Source organism: Panthera uncia (genome assembly GCF_023721935.1).
Source record: "Panthera uncia isolate 11264 chromosome B2 unlocalized genomic scaffold, Puncia_PCG_1.0 HiC_scaffold_24, whole genome shotgun sequence".
Lineage (NCBI taxonomy): Eukaryota > Metazoa > Chordata > Mammalia > Carnivora > Felidae > Panthera > Panthera uncia.
In genome coordinates this window covers 105,128,047-105,149,177 of record NW_026057580.1, presented here as the reverse complement: position 1 = coordinate 105,149,177, position 21,131 = coordinate 105,128,047, and the positions used below count along the sequence as shown (strand labels likewise).

Here is a 21,131-nt window from a genome sequence, read left to right as displayed (position 1 = left end):
ATATATATATATATATATATATATATATATATATATATAGTAAAATAGTAAAACCTATTATTGTCAATCTTTTATGAGTTCTTCCTTGCATAAATTACTCTTTAAAATTAAGCAACAAATGTATGTTCAAACCCATGGGCATTCAGTAGCCCAGGAAAATTATAGAGGATAGGTTTCTATAATTTTGTGAGTTAAAAAGAATACCAACGTTCCTAGTAATTTTAATTATCACTTCCTCACTAGTATTAGCCAGGCTTTCTCCTATCATAAATTACAACCAGTGGGAAACTTGGGGACTTTCTTCGAAGTGCCCAGCTTCATTCTTAATTCTGCTTTTGTCCTCTGTGTCTTTTATGCCCATTTATTCCTCTAGTGCTAGGTGTTTCCTCTGCCTTCTGTTGCCCTGGACAAAGGCTCCTTCTCTGTGCCCTGGGAATGCAGAGCTGCCCACTCGGCTGTGGGATGGGGTTTCTGTCTCTTATGTGTATCACTCAGTTCCTCTGGCCCTTAAGCACATGCTCCTCTGGTTGCTGTAGGCCTCCAGAGTTTATTCTTGGGGACGTGAGTCCTCTTACTACATGATCAAACCTGGGGGGCCTGAGATTGCCATGTTCCATGGCCAAGCTCAGGTTAGACACTATTCCTTAATAAAGGAATGCCTGTTTAATGTGCACACAACAAATAACTCTTGCATTATTAAAATGATTACAGAAAGAAGAGTTTGCCAGGCCAGAAACCCAAACTCTCAGACTGTAGGAATGTCATATGCATGGAAACTTTGAAAATCCCGTTGGATTAGAGATAGTTAACATTATGCTAGTTAACATGTAGCTCTTAACATGTGGTGTCTTATAAAGGTAAATTTTGGGGGGGAGGGGGAATTGCACTTCTTGCTATTTTTCCCAGGGAGTTTTGTCCAAAACTTTGTGATTTATTAAAGCCTTATCATTTGGCTTTGAAAACATCGCTTTAAAGTTCACAGCTGGTTTTCCTCAAATCTTTGACAACAGCAATAAAGTATCATGCTGAGTTATTCCAGAGAGGAAGCTAGGATCAATGAGCATAAATAACAGAGACGTAGGCTCAATAGGTAAAGAACTCTAGAAGGATTTGGTTGCATGGAACAGATAACTCTCCTGGCCATGGGAAGACCATCCAAGGCCATTAGCAGGAGATTGGGTTGTAAAAGGAATATCAGTTTTTGGTGCATGTTGGGCTAAATGACCTCCAAGTTCTCTTCCCACTTGAAGAGTCTATGATTTAATAGTTGTCAGTGAAAAATGAAGATACTGGCTTCTGTTGACCAGACATTTTCTGAGGGAGATCTCTATAGTGAACATGTTCTATATAGACTGGGTGGTTCAGGGTCCTCACGCACAAAATGGGAACTAAAACTACCTACCTCATAGAATTGTTACAAGGTTAACTGAGTTGGTCATAAAGTGTTGGTAGAGTTTTAGCATATAGTACACACTAAATATTGTTATCAGCTCCCAGCCCTTCAGCCCTAACCACAGTGGAGGGAACAGGAAATGGGATGAGCTCTGTCTCCCTCCTCTGGGGCCTGTTACACATAAAAAATTAACATTTAAAAATACATTTGTAGGACTGTGCAGGGCCTACCATTCTGTCGTGTGTAAGTATAATAAAAGGGAAATTTAAAACCGTGTAACAGCAATCCGTACATGTCAGGCTGTGCTTGGCAGTGAGTATTGGAGCACAACAAATGCTCTGGGAATTCGGAAGAGTAGAGTTCAAGCCCAACCATAAAGGAAGGAAAGTCATGAATGTGTCAAGTGAGGACATCTTGGGACGTATGGCATATACACAGAGGCCAAAGAGGGGAGACTGGTTGCCAATGTGTCTGAGGGACAAGGGAGGCCAATTTGTGTGGTGGAGTTAATGAGAGTCTTCCAGATCGTATACAGGGATGAGGCATTTGGAGAGCAGAGGAGTTTTATCAACAGCTGGTCACATCTGAAGGGCTCTGTTTGCGGGGACAGAGTATCTACAGCACATCACATGTCAGTGCACTTGAGGGGAGGGATGAGAGGCCAATTAAGAGACTGGAGTTCCCGTCTCTGCGGGAAGCCATGAGTGCCTACGTGAGGCAGGGGCTTGCAGAGGTGGGAAGGTAATGCTCACATATTGCCTGAGTTCCGTCAGCTTTTACGTGTGAAGCAGCTTTTATTGTAAGGTGGTATATGAATGAGTCACTGACCTCTTTCTACCTGACAAATTGCAGGAATACTTTCAAGGCCTGGAATCTCATATGATCCTGACGGAGACACTCTTCAGAAAGATAATCAACTTTGCGGTCCTACAAGAAACGCAGTTCCACACAGAACTGATGACACAGGCTTCAGCTGTACTGAAACGGGCTCACAAGAGGGGTGTGGAGTTGGAGTACATTCTAGAGGTGAGACTCCTGATGTGACACCTTTCCTACAGCAGACCCAACTGCAAAGCACACCCTTAATGGAAGATGTATTTATTCGTGCAATTCACCTCAGAATTGGAACTCCCAATTCTCGGAGTCCCTCCGACTCAGTCTCGTGTTCTGTCTTGTTTCCCTTGTATTTCCTATTTATGTTTGGAAAAGGCTGTGCCATGCCGTGAGTCAGCTAGATTCATCGAATACTGACTTTGGACAGGGCGTGACGGTATTTGGGGTTTTGACAGTGAGACTAAAGAGTGGCCGATCTTTGCTATCCATTATTGAAAAAGACTTCACATGATTTTTAAGAAGACTTTCCAGTTTCAAATAAAATAAAAATGAGAATTTAGGAGCGAGTGGTTTGGGATTTCTCCTTAGTAGAATGTCTATGCTATATATTTATATTTATTAAATGTTTGTGGTAGCTTTTTTTGTCTGTTTGTGAATGTAACATATTTACTTTGCTTTACTACATGAAGTGAACACACCCTGCCCTTTTGCTGAAATCATGCCCTCATCATTACTGTGGTAAAGAATGAAACCACGCATATCAGATGCCTGATACGTTCCAGATGCACTATGTACATTATCATTTCATCCTCACGATGGACAAGATAGTTGTTATTATCCCCATTTTTTTAATGTTATAAATTAAACATTTTTAATGTTATACATGTTATAAATTAAACTTCTCTGAGGGTCAGAGAAGTTTAGTAACTTGCCCACGCTCATACTGCTGGTTGGTTATAGACACCCAAGCGTGTTTGCAATGCTTTTCAGGGTCGCCATCTGATTACTTGCTTCAAAGCCATCTTTTGCTTCCCAAAGCAAACCAAACACAAACATCTCCAACTAACTATGTATTTTTTATTTTTTAATTTGTTTTGAGTGAGAGAGAGAGAAAGAGCAGAAGAGGGGCAAAGAGAGAGGAAGAGAGAGAATCCCAAGCATCAGCTCAGAGCCTGACACAGGGCTTGAACTTGAACTCATGAACCACGAGATCATGACCTGAGCCAAAAATCAAGAGTGGGGTGCTTAACCGACTTGAGCCACTCAGGCGCCCTTCCAACATAACTTTGAAGTGAATCTGTTGAATGCGTACTTTGCACAAAAAGAAGATCGTGGTTCTTTAATGAGGATTTTTAAAAAATGTTTATTTATTTTTGAGAGAGAGAGAGAGAGAGAGAGAGAGAGTATGAGTGGGGAAGGGGCAGAGAGAGAGGGAGACACAGAATCCGAAGCAGGCTCCAGGCTCTGAGCCATCAGCACAGAGCCCGACGCGGGGCTCAAACTCACAGACCACAAGATCATGACCTGAACTGAAGTCGGACGCTCAACTGAATGAGCCACCTGGGTGCCCCATAATAAGAATTTTTTTAGCTTACAGACTGATACTGTGTTTCTAGACATGGTCTCATCTGGATGAAGACCACCAGGCGCTCAGCAAACAGCTGGAGGTGGTGGAAAGTAGCATCCCAAGTGTGGGATTGGTGGAGGAGAGCGAGGAGAGGCTCATCGACCGGATAACACTCTACCAGGTCAGCGTCCAATGGCATCTCAGTGTGAAAAGTTGCCACATTTCCTTTTGAAACTTCCCTGTGGTTTTAACTGAATCTAAACAAACTTGCAGTCAAATATTGTATTAAGTACTTTTACTTTTATTTCAAGCTATTAACATTGTTGAAAGCAGATAGATTTTAAGTATTTGTTTTATAATAGGAACATAAGATCTTTTTTCTTTTTTTTTTTTTTTCCTGTTTATTTACTTTTGATAGAGAGGCTGAGTGTAAGCAGGGGAGGGGCAGAGAGAGAAAGGGAGACAGAGAATTCGAAGCGGGCTCCAGGCTCTGAGCTGTCAGCACAGAGCCCGATGCGGGGCTCAAGCCCACAAACCGCGAGATCCTGACTTGAGCCAAAGTCGGCCATGTGACCAACTGAGCCACACAGGCACCCTCTTTTTTCTTTATTTAACGTGAGATCTCTTTTTGAAAATTCAACTGAGCATTTTCTGTGGTACGTGTTGGTGTCACACTATTCTTAATTACAGCTTGATAGTTTTAAGTGTACCTGAAGTTACTACAGAAAAAAAAAAAAGAAAAAAGAAGGACATCTATACTTAAATATATGTGAGCCATCTCAATGTTTCTTGGGTGCAAATGGTTGAATTCTGACTAATAGGGAACAGAACATTACAAGCACCAGAGAAACTATAATTCTTGAAGAGAAAAAAAAATGCATCATCCAAAGTTTTAACCTGGTATTTTCAATCAATTTTAGCATTTGAAATCCAGGCTTCATGAATACCAGCCCAAATTATATCAGGTGTTAGATGATGGGAAACGACTGCTCATATCCATTAGCTGCTCAGATCTAGAAAGCCAGCTCAATCAACTGGGAGAACAGTGGTTGGATAATACCAACAAAGTGTCGAAGGAACTTCACAGATTGGAAACAGTACTGAAACACTGGACCAGGTAATACAATGGCTGTTACACATAATTTTAGATTAGCGCTGCGGGCTCTTTCTAACACTACTGGGTATGGGCTTAAAGAAGATAAGGTCCCCCTAGGCACTTATCTTCTAATTTGGAAAATAAAGGCGAAAACAAAGCCTTCCCTCCCTTAGATTCTTGGACAATTGTATAAACACGCAAGCAGAAGTGGGCAGGGAAGCAGGTCCCCAATGCCCCTTACCTTTGAGCTCTGGTCCTCCCTTGCCTATTGGCTGTACATGGGTGTTCACAGGAAAACCTTAGAAGGGGACATAGAAGGAAAGTATGTTCGAGAAAGTAAGGGCAATGGGAAGTATTCAGGAGAAGTGGAGGGTTGATTTTACGTCATGAAATACTCTATTTCTATGCCACCTTTACTTCTGAGAACTTTTAATAATAGTCATCTAACATTTTCTAAATATTCTCATTGTGAATGAGTAGGAGAAAGATACATACTTTTTTTGCATTCAGCTTCGAAATGGGAAAGCTGAAGCTTGCTTAATGTTTAAATTTGAAGGGAATTTGAGAGTGTCCCATGCAGGGCATTATTCTCCCAGACCTGTTGTATCTCTTGTTTGAAAATTGGCCTTGCTGAATAACATGGGTTAGCAGAAAGGAGGTATCAGAGGTTTACTTGATAGATGCATTAATATAATTACAGATATCAAAGCGAATCTGCAGAACTTATTCACTGGTTACAGTCTGCAAAAGACAGGCTAGAATTTTGGACTCAACAATCTGTGACAGTCCCACAAGAACTGGAAATGGTCCGTGATCATCTAAATGCTTTCCTGGTAAGCCTAAGAATCTAAAACTTTTGATTCAATTTTATATACTTAGTAAGCCAAGCTGAAGAGAATTTGTCAATGTTAACTATGTGTGGTCAATAATTATGCAAAATACTAGGGTTCAACATTGCCTCATTAAAGTAATTTTCAAGGAATGGCTTCATTGTTGGCTTTCATTCAAGGCAATGGTATACTTTTTTTTTTTTTTTTTTTTTTTTTTTTGGTCCTCTGGAATGCTTAGCATAACTCCTCTTCAAGACGTATAGAAAAATTGTTTATGTAGTAAATGGTTCTCTTTTCTTAAATTAAAGGTCTAACTATTTAATCCTGATTTGAACATTGCTGCTTCTTTTAGGAGTTTTCCAAAGAAGTGGATGCGAAATCTTCCCTGAAATCGTCTGTTCTGAGCATCGGAAATCAGCTTCTTCGATTAAAGAAAGTGGACACGGCTTCCCTACGTTCAGAACTGTCACACATTGATAGCCAGTGGACTGATCTGCTGACAAATATTCCGACTGTACAGGAAAAGCTCCACCAGGTATAGAAATAATCATAGGTTTAATTCATAACCATTGACTTAAACAGCAGTCAATGGAAAGAGTGCTAATCTGCTTTTGCTTTCAAATGGAGATCTGATCTGTCATGGACAGTTTGCCTTTTCTCTCTTCCATTGTTCTGCACACTAAAGGTGAGCTGTTCTACAAAGCCATACCTACAAATGTCATTTCTTCCAAGGACAACTTCTTTAGTGTGTGTGTGTGTGTGTGTGTGTGTGTGTGTGTAGTTGCAGTAGAAACTTCATCTGGCCTTGTTTAAACTTTCTTTTTTTTTTTTTTTTTAAATTTTTTTTTCAATTTTTTTATTTTTTTTATTTTTGGGACAGAGAGAGACAGAGCATGAACGGGGGAGGGGCAGAGAGAGAGGGAGACACAGAATCATCGGAAACAGGCTCCAGGCTCCGAGCCATCAGCCCAGAGCCCGACGCGGGGCTCGAACTCACGGACCGCGAGATCGTGACCTGGCTGAAGTCGGACGCTTAACCGACTGCGCCACCCAGGCGCCCCAAAACTTTCTTTTTAAAATGTGGGTCGCTCCACTTCCCTCATAAAGTGAATAGTTACAAGAATTCAATCACAATGTATTTTCAAGACTTATAATCTCGCCCATAATAGAGCAACTGGCATTCAATAAATTTAAGTACTTCCCTTCTCTGGAAATATACCTCCCTTCCCTGGATCCCAGACAGTGTATATTTACCTCTCTTTGATATTCATCACTCTACCAGGTATGATAGCTGTGTTTAATGTTTGGGTCTTATCCCTCCTAGTCAACAACTATATATTTCCAGGAGGGGCAGGAAATATCTCACATTCATCTCTGTATCTTTCTGCACCACATAGAAGTCCATAAATATTTTAAATGATTGCCCTTGTTCCTCCAAATCATTGCAATAAGTAACTGCAAAAACGTATGTTAGATTAAGTAAGATTCATAAATCTAACCATATTTTAGTTAAAGAGTAAGGAAATTGGCCATGCTCTTAGGAATAAATATTAGAGTGCCAAAAATCTAGAAAATGATAGTTTGTAATGTGGTATTTTTCTTTCTTCCTTTAACATTCCTGAGTCATAATACACAGAAATTTTTACAAGATAATTAATAAAATACATCTGTTGAATGTTTTGTAGTTAGGTTTTTTTTTAACTCATAAAACTAGCTATAAAATAAGAATAATATTTCCTTCTTGCTGGTATTTTGATTAATTAGTTAGTGTTTATACAATGTTTATAGTATTGGATGTCAAGTGAACATAAGATGCCTATTATTGTTCATTGTTTGCCTGATGTTTAATTTCAAGCTTGTAATAAGGTTAAGATCCAAAAATGTCATTAAGAAGTGTTATCTCTTTTGGCACGTCAATAAATATTAACGTAGGGTTGTGGGGTTGGCAGAAAGTTGGTTTGAATTTTAACCCTCGTGCCTTCGTTCTGTCTCTTACTGGGGCAGCTCCAGATGGATAAGCTGCCGTCCCGCCATGCCATTTCTGAACTGACGACTTGGATTTCTCTAATGGAAAATGTTATTCAAAAGGATGAAGAGAACATAAAAAATTCGATAGGTTACAAGGCAATTCATGAATACCTTCAGAAATACAAGGTAGTGGATTTTTTTTTCTTTTAACTTTTCATATTTTAGGACTAGTTCATTCAAAAGAACTCAAAACTCAACTTATGCACATCAGATTTTGGAGTGGATGTTTCATACATAGTGACCAGATAAGGGTACGAGGGTAAAAAAAAAAACTGCCTCCCTAGTTGTAGACATAGAAAAGCTGTCCGGTGTTAGGAATAATTTTTAAAAATTTTTTTCAATGTTTATTTATTCTGAGAGAGAGGGACAGAGAGGGCAAGCCAGCAGGGGGAGGGCAGAGAGAGAGGGAGACAGGATCCTAAGCAGGCTCCACTCTGTCAGTGCACAGCTCGATGCAGGGTTCGAACCCATGAATTGCAAGATCATGACCTGAGCGGAAATCAAGAGTTGGTTGGTTAATCAACTGAGCCACCCAGGTGCCCCAGGAATAATTTTGAATAAGATTTTGTGTCATTTAAAAAATAATAAAAATAAATGCTATAATTTATGAGTATGTTATAGTGAGGTTAGACAATTTATCCAATTCTACATACATCCTCTACCTAAAATGTATACATATATTTATATTCAATATATTAATAAATTCAAAATTTTATAAATTTTTATATATTCAAGTCAGTAATTTATACTTTTATAAATTCAGTATGTTCATATATTATATGTATATATTGAATTTCTGATAATAACGAGTTATATAATTATAAGCAGATTGTGTCATTTGGACTAAATCACAGAAATGATAAGATTAAAGTTGTTTAAGGCTTTCCAATTCCTGATAAAATACAAGACATTTATGTGCATAACCTTGTTTCTTTATTTCCTCCCTTCCCTTTTCAGGGTTTTAAGATAGATATTAACTGTAAACAGTTGACAGTTGATTTTGTGAATCAGTCCGTGCTACAAATCAGCAGTCAGGATGTGGAAAGTAAACGCAGTGACAAGACTGATTTTGCTGAGCAACTTGGAGCCATGAATAAAAGTTGGCAAATCCTGCAGGGCCTAGTGACTGAGAAGGTAAGCCACGTGGCCCCTGCTGTCCAACATGCCAAGACCGGGGACGGTCTGCAAAGAAAACTCATTTCACAAGCAGTATAGCTTCACACAGCACACAAACGTTTCTGAAGGGGACACCACTGAATCCCATTGCGCTAAATATTCTTTACTCTCGTTCATGATTTTCTCTTATTCGTCTTCTACTCTTCACCCATTGTACGTTGTTTTACTTTTTTTTTTTTTACTTTTTTTTTTTTTAACGTTTATTTATTTTTGAGACAGAGAGAGAACAGAGCACGAACGGGGGAGGGTCAGAGAGAGAGGGAGACACAGAATCGGAAGCAGGCTCCAGGCTCTGAGCCGTCAGCACAGAGCCCGACGCGGGGCTCGAACTCACGGACCGTGAGATCATGACCTGAGCCGAAGTCGGACGCTTAACCGACCGAGCCACCCAGGCGCCCCTGTTTTACTTTTTTAAAGATGCCCCTTAACTTCTTTTGCCTTTCCAAGTTGACTTTACTTAATTACCAATACTAGTCACCGACTTATACTTTATAAGATTTGCTTTTTAATCCTCTATACAATAAGCTGTATCTTACAAGCTCTTAATGTAGAGGGAGTAGTGGCTTGAGTAATTGGAGGAAATGGTGGCTTCAGTGCCAGTGATTTGATTTTAAAATAAAATTGCAAACTTCGTTTTGTTATGTGTGTTCAGATCCAGCTGTTGGAAGGCTTATTGGAATCTTGGTCAGAATATGAAAATAATGTGCAAAGTCTGAAAACTTGGTATGAAACCCAGGAAAACAAACTAAAACAACAGCATCGAATTGGAGATCAGGCTTCAGTTCAAAGCGCCATGAAAGACTGTCAGGTACGTTGCCCGGGGGGCTGACATGCATTTGTCATAGTTTCGTGGCAGGTGCCAAAGGAGTTTTCTGGACCTGGGAGCTGAGAGTTAAATACTGAAAAAAGGTGTATTTGGTAATGAATTTCTCTGATTATGTGCGTTTATGAGGGGTTTTTTTTTTAACTATTAAGTTTTTCACCTATTTAAAATAATTTGAAATTATGAGAATCTTGAGACATGCTCTGAGGTAGACACAGTGCTACTAACTCCCACATGCTGCTCATCAGATTTAATAATTAAACATTTTGACATATTTTCCTGAATTACTCCTTTTCTTAAAGATTTTATAGTGAATCCCAGACATCATGTCATTTTATTCCTGCATGCTACAACACACATCTCTAAGAAGTTGACATTTTCATATATAAACATAACATCCTTATCACCACAAAAACTTTGACAATAATCCCTTAATGCTATTCAATGCTCAGCTCATAACACCGTCTCTACAATTTTCTTTAAAACGTCTTTTTTTTTTTTTCACAGTTAATTTGTTCACGTAGGGATACAACAATGTCCACGTGCTACATTTGTTACTAGATCTCTTAAGCCTCCTCAGTATTTGTTAATGAAACTAACTTGTTGCAGAATCTGTAGGCTGGTCCCACGTTCAGGATTAGCCTGTGGACTTCCTTTAAGATGTCCTCCGTATCCCCTGTATTTCCCGTAAATGGACGTTAGCGCTAGAGGCTTGACTGAGTTCTGTTTTCAACCGTGAGGAGCAGAGTGCTCCTCAGACAACAGCGTTACTTTCTCCCACGTCCTCTGGGAAGCTCCAGCAGCATCCGCTCATTCTACCCTGAATGGTGAGAGTCTCTCCTGCAAGTGGAGTGAACATGCTCTAAATGGTTTCCAGTGACTTAGGAACACTTAATATTTGCTCAGGTATTCTTGTTTATGCAGAGGAAATGTGAGTTATTGCAGGTAATGCTGTAATAAAATTTTGAAAGAATTCAGTGATTTCTAATAAACGGAGCAGCTGTGATGATTCTCTGTAGTGTTGCCCACGAGCAGCCAAAGACTCAACTATAAGATAATTCTACAGGAACGCACCTTTCCCCAAATCTTGTTTTTCTATTGTAGACTCCAAAAAGAAAGGCCTTTCATAACAATCTTCCTTCCAATTGGCAATTTTTTCGGGGGGGCAGATGTAAAGAAAGATCTATTTAAACTCTCAGTCAAAGCTTTTCCACTTAGAAACGGAAGAGCAGATACCTTTGTGCTGGGCTGACACGCTCACGGATTGTAATTTCCAGCGTGCTTAAATACGGCAGAACCAACATATAGAGAAATACCCTGAAATTAAAAATATGCTTCTCATCAGAAGAGGGGTGTATAACAGACTGAAGACCAAAATTATGCCTCACCTAGCCTCATAGCATTTCCAGGTTTCCAGGGGCCAGTAGTGTTTCTAATTTCGGCCATCAATTTTTGTATATCAAAATACGCCAAAAAATCCAGAATTTCACAATTTTACTTTGAGGGATGAGAAGTCTGACCTCTTAAGCTCCTGAGTGTTTCCATTAAAATGAAAAGATAATTAGCAAAATTAGTGCTTCTTTGTTCTGTCATTGTGATAAACTTTACTGTTAGAAGTGAAATCATACATTAACTTTTCCTTTTTAAAAAAATTCATCTTTAATTTTTATTTTTCAGAAGGAAAGAGCATGAGTTGGGGAGGGGCAGAGGGAGACGGAGACGCAGAATCCGAAGCAGGCTTCAGGCTCTGAGCTATCAGCATAGAGCCTGACACAGGGCTTGAACTCATAAACCATGAGATCATGACTTGAACGAAAGTTGGGCGCTTAAGTGCCTGAGCCACCCAGGTGCCCCTACCTTTTCCTTTTTACTTCTTTCTCTCCTACTTTTTTTTTTAAGGTTTTTTTTTTTTTTTAACATTTATTTATTTTTCAGACAGAGACAGAGCACGAACAGGGGAGAGACAGAGAATAGGTAGACACAGAATCTGAAACAGGCTCCAGGCTCTGAGCTGTCAGCACAGAGCCCGACGTGGGGCTCAAACTCGGGAATGGCAAGATCATGACCTGAGCTGAAGTCAGATGCTTAACTGATTGAGCCACCCAGGCACCCCTTTAAAAAAATTTTTTTTAATGTTTATTTATTTTTGAGAGAGACAGAGACAGAGCACAGGCGGAGGAGGAGCAGAGAGCTCCTCATTCTTTTTCATCTCATTAATGTACTTTTTGCCTGCCATTTTCCATTTTGCTTTTTTTTTCATGACCGTACCTTTTATTTAACAGAGATGTTACTACCAGAAAATGAAGCGGAGGTTTGGCCAAGTTTTACTCCTTTCCGGACCCAAATTTGAGTCTCTCCCGGAAGGTCACACAAGGCAGTGTCAGGAGGGAAAGCTTGAAATGTGGTTTAAAGAACTTCACACCAATGCCAATTAGTGATTTCAAATTTAGTCATTTTTTTTTTTGAAACAAAGAACAGAATGAAAGTAACCCACGCAGTTATTTTGGGGCATCACGTATAAATCACCACAGCTTAACGGCAGGTTCTATTTGGCAGTACCATAAACCTTGATAAAAATTTATTGTCATTTTTGAGAAATTGTTCCTCTGGACCAAAGTGTGATGTTCAAGCCAGCAGACTTAAATCGGTGACTGGATTCAACCTTTATTTTGTTTAGAACATCTTGAATACTTTCCCACTCTTTCAGAGGTGATTTATTCATTTAAACCAACATAAAAAATGATACTTATGAATTAACTCAAGTTAAGAATGATTTATTATAGCAAAAAAATGCTAGGTTTGGCTTTTTTCGTCAGTGATCAGAAACAGAATCATCTTTTAATTATTATTGAAAGGAAAGGAAAACACACTTTCGTTTTGCACAAAATATATATTTCAGTCCTGTTTCCTTCCTGGATTTTGCTTTTATGCCAACATAAATGTGCAGGGCATTTTAGGGATGTGTTTTGAAGCAATGGGTCATTCATTTAATATTGCTCACTAAAAAAAGTTAACATCTATGGGTAAATAAGGATAAATTTATTTCCAATGGTTGGATTTTAGAATCCTATTAGAGACATTATGGTTAATCTTTTAAAGAAGTAGAGAAATCCTTAAATAGTGAAATTGTGTTTTCTATACTGCATAGAGGACCTATAACCCTAGTAATCATTATATTCATTCTCTGGTTAATTATCAAAGCTGTCAAAATATTGACAGAATTATGAAGTGGAAATGAAAGAACAATATTAAAAACGAAAATGATCTCTTCAGGCTACTAATTGCATGAATTTCTAATTACTACATCAAGAAAAAAATAGCTTTATGATAATTAAGGAGAGAAAAATAAATAAATTGGTACTGACTCATGGCTGATTACCAAATAGTTGACTATAATAATACTATCCTATGTGAGCCAAGTTTTTAACAGCTTTAAAAGACATTCCATATATTCATTATATATATTTCATATATATTATTTTAGAATTTTCTTCACTTTAACCTCCATGGCTACATACCTATGTATCTAGTTCTTTTTTTTTTTTCAATGTTTATTAATTTTTGAGAGACAGAGACAGAGTGCAAGTGGGTGAGTGTCAAAGAGAAAGGGAGACACAGAATTCGAAGCAGGCTCCAGGCTCTGAGCTGTCAGCACAGAGCCCGTCGCGGGGCTGGAACTCATAACCGTGAGATCATGACCTGAGCCAAAGTCGGAGGCTTAACTGACTGGGCCCAGGATTCCATTCTACTGCATGTCAGCCTAGGACTGTGTAACTTTTCCAACACCAGGATATATGATTTTAAGAACATAAATCATGTTATTATTTTTCACATATATTTCTTTCCTTCTGACTCCTTAAAAAAACTTACCTGGTGCTATGCCTTTATCTAGTAGGTAATCAAATTTTGCTTTTTAAAAGTTATGCTAATTTATCTTGGAATAAAAGGACTATTTTAAAAATTTAATGTAGGAACAAGTAATGCTGTGTGAAAATGCTCTCCTGAAAATGACAAATTTTTTGTATCAATAAAAAATTGCGAGGATATGAGACTGTAATGGCTCAATTTCAGTGGACTGCAGAGTTCCGTAATAGAACAATTTAAAGTGACTGTTTTTAATCTCTCAGGATCTAGAAGATTTGATTAGAGCAAAAGAAAAAGAAGTAGAGAAAATGGAGCAGAATGGACTTGCTTTGATTCAGAACAAGAAAGAAGAAGTCTCTGGTGTTGTCATGAGCACGCTGCGGGAGCTCAAGCAAACCTGGGCAAATTTGGACCACATGGTAATAACTGCTTGCAGAGACCTGACGTTAAGACCACGTTTGCCACCTCATGTCCACATGTGTCATGGGTTTTGGTTCTCCTGAAGTAGCTGAGTAGTTACAGAATATCAACCTTATCTCTTTGTACTAAGTCTACTTTATCAATCTCCCTTAAAAAAAAAAAAAGTCTAGCTTTGGATATTTCCTATAACAGACATTATCATGAACATTACTCTCTTAATAGTCTCATCCATTCCCATGTCCATAGATACCACCTAGGTACAGACAGTTCTCAAATGTGTCTCCCCACCCTGGATTTCTTTCCTAAACTCTAGACAGAGAGAGAGAGAGAGAGAGAGATGCAACTTATAGACACCTCCTCTTACAGGACCAGTAGACATCTCAAACTTCCATGCCGAAGCCAACTCCCAACTCTTGCCCCACAAACCTATGCTTTCTGCCATCTCAGTGATTGATGACTCTGCCCGGTTGCTTAGACAGAAGACTGTGTGGTCATTCTTCACTCTTCTCTTTCTCTCATTCCCCATGTCTGGTCCCTCAGCAATTTTGTCGGCCTTCTTTTCAGAAGAGATCTAGAATCCAGCCTCTCCCCCATCTCTGTAGCCCGCACCTCGGTCTAAGTCAACATCATTGCTGGCTTTGGTTATTTCCATGGCCTCCATGCCAGAGAGGTCCTATTAAATGGAAGCCAGATAACACTAGTCATCTGCTTAGAACCCCTCAATAGCTTCTTGCCTAGGTCAGAATGAGGCCAAAACTTGGCCCCATGACCTGGGCTCCCATAGTCCCTTTGACCTGGCCTCTGCTGCTGTCCCACAGGTTCCTATTGCTTTTGATCTCTCCTTACTCTTGAACTCCAATGGCCCGTTCCACACCCAGGGACTCTGCATTGACTGTTCCCTCCATCTGGAACACCCTCTCCCAGTATCCTCATGGGCTACTCCCTCTCCTCAAATTTCTTGTTCAAGTTCATCATCTCAGTGAGGGCTTTCCTGTCTACTTTGTTTTAAATGACAGCTTCCACATCCCTATCTCACCCTCCCTGACTCTCTTCTCTGCTTTGCTTTTATCTATATTATTTGTCAATTTCTAACTGAGGATACAGCCCACTTGTTTAAATTTCTCTCACTAAAATGTAAGCTCTATGAAGACATTTGATAAATACATGCCGAATGGAGTGCTGAATCCTCCAATAATAAAGACATGTAACAACAGATACTGCTCTGCACACACCTGTGTGAGTAGTCACCATCCATACTTTGCAGAGATGCGGGCTAAGGCACAAGCAGGTTAGGTGACTGGGACCCTTGGAGCACAGCAAACAGCTCCTTACAGTCTATGTACTTGTCCAGGTGCAGCCTTCGAGTCTGTCCTTACCTTGTCTTTAACCCAGTTTTAAATCTATTTTATTTTATTTTATTTTATTTTATTTTATTTTATTTTATGCATTTTTATAAACAATTACAAATCTGGGAAATAATTTACTCTATCAATTAAGTGATTCTTTCACAGAAACATCTTTTCATGAAAAACCAACAAAAATGATACAAAAACTAAACAGACTGTTTAAAAATTCTGATTAATCTCCTGGCTTTGTTTTCATGTCCACCCCTGACTTTCTGGGTGAAGTCCGCCCCCTCTCCGGTCCGTACCTCTGGGCTTTATACCATTTGTGAGGCAGCACTTTTGTAACCCTTTGGCCTATTCGATAGTTTGGTTGGTTTCAGCATTTTTCTTTTATGCTAAGAACAAAATCGGAGAAAGCAGGGACAAATTAATTTATATGATCTCTTTTCTTAATTATGGCCATACTTACTCCTTATTCAAAACATTACATTTAGAGGATTAAGGGTGACATCCAGGAAGTCCAAAGTAGATATCTTTATAAATGATACAGATCAAACTAAGAACTTACATTTTCTATTGCAGATAAGTCTAGGGAAAGAATGTTCTTAGATGTTTTGTCTTAAGATAGGAATTTGAGGGTTTGTGTGCATGTGTGTGTGTGTGTGAGAGAGAGAGAGAGAGAGAGAGAGAAGAGAGCATGCATACGTGTGATGGAAGGAAGGAGGGAAGGAGGGAGGGAGGAAGGGAGGGAGGGAAGGAAGGAAGGAAGGAACGAAGGAAGGAAGGAAGGAAGGAAAGAAGGAAGGAAGGAAGGAAGGAAGGAAGGGGATAAATAGATATTTTTTATTTCATTTCTTGGGACCAGACTGCATAGATTCAAATCTAGAACTCTCATATTCTGATAGTATGATCTCAGGTGATTTTCATAACCTGAGGTGTCTCAGGTTTTTTATCTATAAGATGGAGATAATAATTACAGCCACCTCATAAGGTTATTATAAGGATTGAATGAGTTCATACATTTAAAACACTCATTTAATATATTTCCTAAACTGTGGTATTAAATATATTGACCTTTTATCACTTTTATATTATATAGATATATAGAATGTATATTATGTGTATTACATACAAAGGTCCTATATTACCTTTTTAAGCATTTAAATTTAGACTGAGTAGTCAAAAGTATGAAAGACATAAATTTCAATATTGCTACATATTTTCAAATCTTTTTTTTCTAGTTTACTTATAATGCCTGAAACCCTGATGAAGTTCTTAGATACTAATGTTGCTTCCATCAATTCAATATATATTCTATCATTTTTTTTGTTGTTGTTTATTTATTTTTGAGAGACAGAGACATACAGAGCACAAGCTAGGAGGGGCAGAGAGAGAGGGAGACACCGAATCCAAAGCAGGCTCCAGGCTCCGAGCTGTCAGCACAGAGTCCGATGTGGGGCTCGAACTCGCAGACTGTGAGATCGTGACCTGAGCTGAAGTCAGACCCTTAACCGACTGAGCCACCCAGGCGCCCCTCCATCATTTTGAATATTATGCAATTATAAGAAGTTTCTGTCTCTTTCAATAGGTTGGGCAGTTCAAGATACTGTTGAAGTCCGTGTTTGACCAATGGAACAATCACAAGGAGGCCTTTGATGAGATAAACAGTTACCTCATGGAGGCCAGATATTCTCTTTCCCGCTTCCGCCTGCTGACTGGTTCTTTAGAAGCTGTACAAGTTCAGGTAGACAATCTTCAGGTAAGGAATGAATTTAACCCATCTTTAATATTCTCTTTAGTTTGATAAAATTAAAAAAAGCAAATGTGAACATCATCCTGGGATATTGCTATATATTGTTTACATTTAATTATTTTTAAATATTTAAAATTATCTTAACCCGCTTTATTTTCAACTTAATTAAACTTGCCTGTGGATAACACATTTCTGGATTAGTTGGTATATAACCATATGATTTAAAAAATTCTATTACATAAATACCCACGTGAATATATTTTATAGAATGATTTTACCTTCAAGCCAGCCTCCCTGACCCATTGTCGCTGCCTTGTGTCTTCCCTTTCTCTCTTTATCCTGCTTCTCCCAACATACTCTAAGGGATTAAAAAGAAAACAAAGAGAAAGATAGCAAAGTGGTAAATTTGTAAACTATTAAGTTGTTTTCCTTTCGTTCAGCATAGTGTCAGTGGTCTGTCTGATGTGTACACGTAAGCCTCTTTTTCTAGCACTTACTGCTTGGTTTCCTGTGTGCCTGTCATCACTGTACTCATATAGAATGACATCGCTGCTGTTTGACCCTACAGAGCACTCTCTCTTACCTCAGGCCACTGCCTTCAAATCAGCTATCACTCTTACTCCCCTGTGCACTGGGCATTGACCGGGGGCACTCTCACCTGTGGCCACTCTTTCTCCCTGGCTAACTCCTGCAGACTACGGGATGGGCAGGACAGGCCCTCCGGGGAGGGGATGCCAGCAGGAGCCCAGCATGTACCCTCCTTACATTAGTTCGTTTCCCTGCTTGGCAATGAAAGTTCATATGCTGCTGACCTCATACGCTGACTCTCTGAAGGGAATGCTTTTTCTTGTGGATGGGATAAGAGGGAGGGAGGATAAAACATACATATATAATTTCTGTAAACCTTAAATAGTTGTTGCAGATACTGAGAATCATTAAAACGTGCTTTGAGAATAGTAAGTTTGAAAATATATTTTCTAGCTTTGTGGCAATTAGAAGTACTTTTTAGTGTAGCCTACTTCACCTAGAGAGTTTTACTAAGAACTGAGTCTGTCACCTCAGTAATATTTCCGAGGGAACGTCTTCCTTCAAGATGCTTCACTGGTCCTTGGTAGAAGACTGTGCCAAGTCCATAATCTGCCTAGTAAATATTCCTCGCAAGGAAGAACACCCAGATATAGAACTTATAAATGGTACCCAGAAACATCATGACTTCTTAAGGTCTAATTATTGGGAGTTTCTGGTAGAACACCTGTAGGTATGTAATACAAGGGAGACGTGGGTTTTGACTTTGAACAGCAAAGAGAACCAGTGTGACAGATGGCATGGCTTCCTACCAGTTGACGGACAGGGACACTCATGCGAGCTTTTCCAGCAGAATTCCAGATGCCACTGTAAGAAGGTTTAGTTGCTAGGAATCCCTTCTTACACCCGTAAGAGCAAAATCATTAAAAGAAGAAATGATTATCTAATGAAAACTTATAAAGCATTGGAACAAAGTCATGGTTTATGTATGTTTATGTACACATTTATGAAAACAGCTCTAAATTACTTTTAAACTCGATTATTAGAATTTGCATCCTGTCACGTCATCTGTGGCACTTTTTTTTCCCCCCCCTTGGGAAGAATCTTCAAGATGATCTGGAAAAACAGGAAAAGAACTTACAGAATTTTGGTTCCATCACCAACCAACTGTTAAAAGAATGTCACCCACCTGTGACAGAAACTCTTACCACCACATTAAAAGATGTCAATATGAGGTATGGAACATGCTAATTTTACACTGTTATGCATTATTTTACATTACAGCCTTATTATAAATAATGATACAGCTAAAACTTGCTGGCATTTTGAAATTGAGCTTTAAAGACTCTATTCATGTTTTGATTTTCACAAATGAATTTAAGGTAAGAAAATGCAGTGAAGAGGCTTCGAAAGAAATGAGAGCTGCTATATATCCCAAGATTGACCTCATTCCTACTATCTACCCCTGAAATATGAGTGAGCCATATTACATGATAAAATTATGTCAGATTGAGACGAGACATCCCTGCATTATTTCCATATTCACGTGAAGCAGGGTCATGAAAAATAATATAGTAAATAACGGCATTTGTTGAGAGGTGTTAATCTGCCCATGAGTGTTGGCTGTTGTTTCCAGATGGAATAACTTGCTGGAAGAGATTGCTAAGCAGCTGTGCTCCAGCAAGGCACTCCTTCAACTTTGGCAAAGATACAAGGACTACTCCAAACAGTGTGCTTCTACGGTTCAGCAGCAGGAGGATGGAGCCAGTGAGCTCCTGAAGGCAGCCACTAACAAGGACATTGCCGATGACGAAGCCGCGACGTGGATTCAGGATTGCAACGTATGTTTAGGAACGCTGGCGCTTTCCCACCACGCGGGTCTTAGACATCTCGAGTTTAGCAGGGCTCGGGCTGATTGTGGGTAAGCTTCTGGTACGTCTCAGTATGTGGGACAGCTATCCAAAAATTGTTTGTAAGTATCAGCGAGGCTCCTAGGTTTTCAGAACACAGTTGCACGTGTATCAGATTTAAGAGGCCCCTCCCACTGTTTCGTGTTTAGAGAGGAGTTGTTTTCCCATTTTTTCCTAATGGCATCCCATCCATGTGAAGATTTGGGCTGTTTTTACAGATTTGATCAATTTGAGAAATGACCACATGGGGAATAATGTTGTATCTTTTAAAAATCTGTGAAAAGTATTATCTATATCTTATTAACATTATAAGCATTAACATCATTATTTCTTCTCAGAATTTAATAGTAGAAAGAAGTCTTTCTTTCCTGACTTACTGGAATACTTCTTTTTAATAAAGTATTTCTCTTTTTTACTGAAGTTGCCAATAACCTACTTTAGGTTTTCAGGAACAGTTCTCTTGTTTCACTCATTCCATGCTTCTTACTCTTCGTCCTTATTTGTCTTTATTTTAATGAACTTGTTTCAAAAACCTTCTTGTAAACTTTCCCAAATCGATGTATTAGAATTAGGCAAGTTGTAAAAAGCACATAAATAAAATTTCAACCTATCCTAATACCTTCACATAAATACTGAATAAATTACCTTAGAGCCAAAGTTTAATATTTACAGTAAAGGTAATGTAATGCTTTTCTCCCTGACTTCCACATTTTATCTTTATAAGATTCGTGATTTTTTAAAAAGGTTTTTTAATGTTTATTTTTGAGAGAGAGAGAGAGACAGAGAGCACAAGCAGGGGAGGGGCAGAGAGAGAGAGAAGGAGATACAGAATCTGAAGCAGGCTCCAGGCTCTGAGCTGTCAGCACAGAGCCCGACGCGGGGCTCGAACTCACAAGCCTTCGAGCCATGAGATCATGACCTGAGCCAAAGCCAGCTGCTTAACAGACTGAGCCACTCAGGTGCCCCAAGATATGTCATTTTAAAGTTTCAGTCCTCCTGAGTTGATATACACATACCTGTTTTAGAGGGCAATGCTCCAAACTATTTCTCTGAATTTGTTAAAAATCTATGTCAAAGTCAGAGGTGCCCCCCCCCCCTTTTCTTCCCTCCCTTTCACAAGAGTCCGTGTATAGGCATAGCAAGCTTTGCTCTTTCCACTGTGTCTGGTGGGTCAAGAACCAGTCATTTGTCATCTCTTAGTGGTAGAAGGAAACTAGAAACAGGGAATTTCCATCGGCTTAAATTTTGAGCATATGAGTGTCCCACAAAGAAATGGAGGCAAGAGAAACTATGGCAAAGAATGAAGATACAGTCTTCTTTTTATACTGCTTGACTCTGCTCACCAGAGCCATTGCTGGGGTTCTATGCCCCACTGAAACAGGAGGGCCCATTGTAACCACTATAATGCGACCACGCATACAGAAGATGCTGTTGACAAACTCATCCCTTGTGTGTATAATATTAATTAGAAAAAGGCAAAATGTAGCACTGTGGGTTTTTTTAACTTTCTTTTTTTAATTTTTTTTAACATGAAATTTATTGTCAAATTGGTTTCCACACAACACA

General features: G+C 39.1%; 1 protein-coding gene across 14 annotated transcripts in view; it reads left to right on the top strand.

The window, feature by feature from the left end:
* Window positions 1-21,131, top strand: part of SYNE1 (spectrin repeat containing nuclear envelope protein 1) — a 477,690-nt gene that overhangs the window by 366,710 nt on the left and 89,849 nt on the right. For all 14 annotated transcript variants that reach the window (XM_049653080.1, XM_049653082.1, XM_049653085.1 and 11 more), the window contains 12 exons: window positions 2,246-2,419; window positions 3,844-3,975; window positions 4,715-4,911; window positions 5,591-5,723; window positions 6,073-6,255; window positions 7,725-7,874; window positions 8,706-8,882; window positions 9,577-9,732; window positions 13,875-14,030; window positions 16,966-17,136; window positions 18,757-18,890; window positions 19,292-19,496. In XM_049653080.1, coding sequence (XP_049509037.1) covers window positions 2,246-2,419; window positions 3,844-3,975; window positions 4,715-4,911; window positions 5,591-5,723; window positions 6,073-6,255; window positions 7,725-7,874; window positions 8,706-8,882; window positions 9,577-9,732; window positions 13,875-14,030; window positions 16,966-17,136; window positions 18,757-18,890; window positions 19,292-19,496 — 1,968 coding nt within the window. The remainder of the gene's footprint in view (window positions 1-2,245; window positions 2,420-3,843; window positions 3,976-4,714; window positions 4,912-5,590; window positions 5,724-6,072; window positions 6,256-7,724; window positions 7,875-8,705; window positions 8,883-9,576; window positions 9,733-13,874; window positions 14,031-16,965; window positions 17,137-18,756; window positions 18,891-19,291; window positions 19,497-21,131) is intronic.